The sequence below is a fragment of the Notolepis coatsorum genome (assembly GCF_963971535.1).
Source record: "Notolepis coatsorum genome assembly, chromosome: 4".
Lineage (NCBI taxonomy): Eukaryota > Metazoa > Chordata > Actinopteri > Aulopiformes > Paralepididae > Notolepis > Notolepis coatsorum.
Genome location: NC_140168.1, coordinates 54,821,684 through 54,827,355, shown reverse-complemented (window position 1 = coordinate 54,827,355; position 5,672 = coordinate 54,821,684). Strand labels below are relative to the sequence as shown.

Genomic DNA, 5,672 nt, shown 5'->3' with positions numbered 1-5,672 from the left:
GTCTGACTTTAAAACACAGTAAAAATAAAATAAAAGTCCACATTAGAGGGAAGCCATGTACTGTAGGAAGCGATGTAAACTTGGCTTCCCCCAGACATTCCGGTATAGAGGAGATGTGTGTGTGTGTGTGTGTGTGTGTGTGTGTGTGTGTGGGAGGGGCCAGACAGGTGCAGCAGGTGTATAAAGGAGTTTCAGGTGAGAGCTGAGTGACACAGCAGGTACAGGAGCTGCAGTCAACACACACTCACAAAGGCACCAGTCAGAACAACAGGTAAGCGATCCGAAGAAATATCAATGGCCTCCTTCATTCTCTACCTCTCTCCATCTCTACCTCCTTACTGAGCTTCTGTGCTTCTGTTCTGCTTCATTTAGGAAAATCCACTTGTAAAGACATTTCTCAGTGCTCAAATGCTCGACGGCTACAAATAAATGTCCAATCAAGTGCAACTCTATATTGAATTTATTTTTAATCCAATGTTTATCGACTCAGCCTTTGATGGAATTGCATTCTGGGAGACTGTGTAGAAGGTCCATTTTTTGTAATTTGACTTTCTCTTCTTATGTGTGTTCCAGAGCTCGTAACCATGATCAAAGCGCTCTTGTCAGTGATCTTGGTCCTGGTGGCTGTGTCTGCTACTCTCGCCAAGCCAGAGAAGAACATCCCCAAAAGGGGCAAGAGAATCCCCCAGACTCTCTCCAGAGGTGAGACCAAAGAAATCTAGCCACTCTGTGCTCTTTGAAATAAAACACCAGAAAGACCTCAAACCAGACTTTGGGTCAATGCACTTTCAGTTCAATCTGTTCCGAGAATAGTGCTACTGGATACGGCAAATAATCTGCTGTCATTTCTTAATAGGTTGAACATGAAATGGTAAAAGTTCTTGCGTTCAAATGTTTTATTTGTTTAATTGATTAGACTATAGAAGAAAATCAGTCATCTACTTTTGAGCATGTGTTGAACCCAACCCATGAATTGAACCCAACCCTGCATTCCACTACACCATCTATTGTTAACAATATCATAAGGATAATTCATATTGCCGGTTTGGTTCACACTTCAATGCTGCCGCCATGCCTGTATGTCACACAGCCTGTAAAACTAGTTTGACAGTGAAATGTCAGTGAAATGTCATCCAACGTTCTGCGTGGGGATGTTGGGTTCCGCATATTATTGTCTCTCTACTGTGCTCTATTCTTAACCGCGGTCCCTCTCTCCCCGCAGGGTGGGGCGATCAGCTCATCTGGGCTCAGACCTACGAGGAGGCTCTCTACTGGGCCAGGCTGAAGTAGGTCGAGCTGCATGTCCCACTTAACATTGAACTATACCACCTAACACTTCACATACTCTTTGCGACCAGTCTCAACTTTGCCTCAATTTAAAGTTGAAGAGCCATAATTGGCACGAGGAAATACAACTGATAATCATTTTGTTTTCATAGGAACAAGCCCCTGTTGGTCATCTTTCATCTTGAAGACTGCCCACACAGCCAGGGTAAGGCCTCACCTTATAGCCTCGTCTATAAAGTGGCACATTTGAGCTACATGACATGTATGAAAGGTGCTTTATAAATACTTACTTACTTACTTACTTACTTACTTACTTACTTACTTACTTACTTACTTACTTACATTGTTTAACAGCAGGTTATTTGGCACCCTCCAGTGTTCCACTGCACCGTAATATACTACAAAAAAAGCTCCTTAACAAGTAATCTAATTACTTCCCCAGAGTCGGACAAAGAGATTGATATCAGTCAGTTTCATTTCTGTTTGTCCAGTAGCCTCCGAGGTCCAGGTGCACACTCGCCAAACTAATGACTGGGAGCAGTAGGGAGTCTAGCCTAGCTCGCTCAAAATAAATGCAACGTCCAACAACTCCAAAATTGACACACAGAGAATTGATATCGATCGTCTTTCTTCTGGGGGAAGATGGCAATGGAGTGTTTGCATTAAGTGAAATTTACATTATCTCATCCGACTGGCAGATTTGTTTCAACAAATGGATTTAATGACCTAGTAGGATGGAGAACATTTTGCAGTGAACTATTCTAATGATCCCTGCTCCTGTTTGATTAGCCTTGTTTATATAACCGAGGAGCGTGTCTACCCTCATTTGAATAAACTAATGTTTGCTAACATGATGCAACGTCACATTATCCTGGTACCACTATGCAGAGGACTTGACAAAATGGAGCCTGGCGCCAGTATGTGGGCACATCACGGTCAATAAACGCAAGTCCTATGTCTGAGTCACTCCTTTCTTTTCAACAGCAATGAAGAAGATCGTTGCGGACGACGTAGAGATCCAGAAAATTCTTGATGAGGACTTCATTGTCCTCAATCTTGTGGTACGTTAGGCCTGCATGCCTTTTCAAACTAAGTCACTTAGGGCTGACCCCGACTAGTCGACTAATCGATCGAAAGGAGCCATAGTCGACTGCCAACCTTAGTCAAATGCAAAGATAAAACGGGCACAGAGGCACTGAAAGAGGATTTCACCCGTCTAATGAACACACTAGACAAATACCAGTGGACCAATTGCATGCTTTCACAAAGACAAGAAGCCTTCAGTCGACTCCTTCAGACATTAAGCACAGCCCAAATGGAATGATAAAGGCTTATTTGTCGGTAGTCAATCAAAGTCTACTATGCAAATCCTTAGTCGGGGACAGGCCTACTTACAACTAAGTGTTTTTCTTCCATCTCCATCAATAGTATGAAACCACAGACAAACATCTCTCCCCTGACGGCCAGTACGTTCCCAGAATGATCTTTGTTGGTGAGTGATGTACATTTCTTTCAACAAATTTTCCTTTGGCCAATAACCAGTGGTGGCAAGTAACTTTATTTCCATTTTAGGGAACTTTGTGCTTTTATTCCACTACATTTCAAAGGATATTGTGTCACCTTTTACCCTACTGTGTTTATTGGAACCTTGCAGTTACTTCACATTAAAACATGGCATAAGTTGATGGAACATCATTTTTCAAATGTGAAGCCTGCCAACTTCAAGAGGATTTAATCGGCATAACTGGACCACATGTCGCTTAACATAACCTTTTAGAAGTCAATGGGCTGAATGCTCCCAAGCACTGAAATATAGATTATGTACTTTAACTTGATACTTGAGTACATCCAATAGCAAATACTGAGTGGAGGGTAGAGTACTTTCTATCTGGGTATTTCTACTTGTACTTAAGTAAAGGGAACTGTGTACTTCTTCCACCACTTTTAATAATAAATCTCTTCATCCTCTCACACCAGACCCCTCGATGACGGTGAGGGCCGACATCACGGGCCGGTACTCCAATCGCATGTATGCCTACGAGCCATCTGACATCAAGCTCTGTAAGTGCTGAGCCTAAAACACATCAGGCCTATATTGCATGTTTGATATATTGACTGCTCCTAGACTGGACTCTCACCCAGATCTCAGGTCGGCGGATTCAGTTGCTCCTAAAAACGGCTTTTACTTGCAGGCGTTTATTAGTATTTTTTATAGGCTGTGTTTCTTTTATTGTGCAATTATGATTATTTAAAAATGTTTACACTCTGTGAAGCACTTTGGACCATACAGTGGTCTTTGTATTCATAAAGGATTAATCTAGTCCTTCTCCACCTGCAGTGTTGAGCAACATGGAGAAGGCCCAGAAACTACTGAAGACGGAGTTGTAACCCACTGGGTTGTGACCATGACCTTTGACCTGGAGTGTGTCCGAGGAGCTCCGCGTCGTGCCAGTCACCAGTTTACGTCTGTAAAACACAAGCACTGGAAAAGCCCTTCTGTTGACTTTCACTCAAAATGAAGCTTTCCTTTTTGAGTGTCTGTAACTACTCCGTACTGCTCGTGTTGTCTATATAAAATGTATTGCGGTGTAATAATATCCACAACATGTCTTTTTAATAAATGGAAGATTTGTTCATACAAAATATGTACTGTGACTTTTATCCACCCCACCCCCATGAATAGGGGGAATCTTATCAAAATAAAACATCATGGAATAATATAAAGACGATAGCTTAACTTAAGATCCCCTCCAATGATGTTTTCTATTATGATTAACATTTTTCCATGAATTTGTTCAATAAACTACTAAAATGGCCTCACAGCATCTTTACATCTTCACCCTCACTGAGAATGCAAGGGTCTATGAATATGCAAATTGAAACAAGCACCCATTGATATTTACCAGGATTTCCGAGTCAACAGTTTATATTTTCTCAATTACCACATAATTTGGACAATGAGAGGTTTGACGATTAGTGATCTCACACATGCAACTCAGATTTCAGGAAGTACAGCGAAGCTCTCTGGGGGAAGAATGTGAAGAAGGCACTCCGGTGACAAGTTCTGCACAAATGAGAATCTGTATAGTTAGTCATACGTCCTAGAGGAGTTACCATAAAACGTGTTTTTGAGAATACTAAAAATGCATACATTTGTTAGAAATGTATGTCAAAGGATCGAGTACTGTGTCTCTGGGGTTGGGAAGTAAAGGAGTACATGTAATGGGATCACGGTAATCTTTTACAAAATGGGTGATTACTTGTATTAGAAGTGATTTGATTGATCTTGAAATGTATATGATAACTGGTGTGTTGAAATGGCTGTTAAAGTGAAAATGTATTTTACTTCATACTCTACTGATTTCAGAGGCAAAGTAATCCAAAGGCAAAGTAATCGGATTACATTGGTGAACTTGAACATTCTAATGGTTTACTTTACTGATTGTAGTTGTCAGCAGGTAATTTACTGGGGTGGAGAGTAACTATACTGTTGCTCAAGAGCTGTATTCAAGTACAATTGAGGTATGAGTATTTCAAATGTAAGGGACTTTATACTTTTACTACACAACATTTGGTAATTACAAATACCTTTTACTCCACTAGATTTATCTACAACACTTGCGAGTAACGTTTTTAATAAACTGTTTGCATACAAGGCATGCAAACTGTTCATAAAAATGTTGTACATTTTAACACTGAGCCAGCAAAATGTTGGCTGTGCCTTGGGCTAACATCCTGGATGGGCGGGGCCTACGAGCCAAAGCTGTTCCAGCACTGGGATGTTCCTGAGTCACCCCGGTCGCTAGGTTACCGAAGCTCAACTAAAACTATTGTCCTCCATAAAGAGCTCTTGGCTCAGCTGGGTATGGGGTGGGGGGGGGGAGAGTGTGGCAGATGCTGATTGGTCAGGAGGAGTTTGAGGAACTCTGTGGCTACTGTGGGAATATGGAATGCTAATGATTTGCCTGTTCCCTCAAACCAAATAAATGCATTCCTTTGTGCCCAGTCAGCGGCAAACAATCCAGTCCCACAGGTCTCCTTGCTGTCAAGTGTTACACATATCACTCAAATAATTATCTTCTCCTTAACTAAAGTACTAAACCCATAGACATCACGTTTCAGGTTTCTTTGTATGGCCCAATATCACAGTTAGGCTACATGTCTCAACAGGCTTCACAGACCCACATTAAAATTGAGCTTGATGTGTCAAATATGATAGAAAAGAAAATGACCCAAATTGTGCTGCTATTAATGTTATTTTTCAACACACCTGACCCATATGTATTATGGGTCACACGTCCTTTTTGATGGAAAAGAAGTCAAGAGAATCGTTTTTGTACATTTGTGTTTTATTGTTGTTTCTTCTTACAGTACAAAGGCTCAGA

The 5,672-nt window shown here is 41.2% G+C and overlaps 1 protein-coding gene across 1 annotated transcript; it reads left to right on the top strand.

Moving 5' to 3' along the window:
- The first annotated feature begins 200 nt into the window (after nucleotides 1–200).
- agr2 (anterior gradient 2) lies at nucleotides 201–3,930 on the top strand. Its single transcript, XM_084313502.1, has 8 exons — nucleotides 201–271; nucleotides 574–702; nucleotides 1,223–1,286; nucleotides 1,440–1,492; nucleotides 2,272–2,348; nucleotides 2,716–2,779; nucleotides 3,265–3,348; nucleotides 3,626–3,930. Exons 2-8 carry the CDS (start codon nucleotides 585–587, stop codon nucleotides 3,673–3,675), a joined length of 510 nt encoding a protein of 169 aa, XP_084169628.1. The 5' UTR covers nucleotides 201–271; nucleotides 574–584; the 3' UTR covers nucleotides 3,676–3,930.
- The last annotated feature ends 1,742 nt before the right edge of the window (nucleotides 3,931–5,672 follow it).

Bases quoted from the DNA above. Each gene is read 5' to 3' on its own strand.
- agr2 (XM_084313502.1), top strand. From the start codon at position 585: ATGATCAAAGCGCTCTTGTCAGTGATCTTGGTCCTGGTGGCTGTGTCT. The intron at 1,287-1,439 runs GTAGGTCGAGCT...TTGTTTTCATAG, and splicing joins CTCTACTGGGCCAGGCTGAA to GAACAAGCCCCTGTTGGTCA. The intron at 2,349-2,715 runs GTACGTTAGGCC...CTCCATCAATAG, and splicing joins TCATTGTCCTCAATCTTGTG to TATGAAACCACAGACAAACA.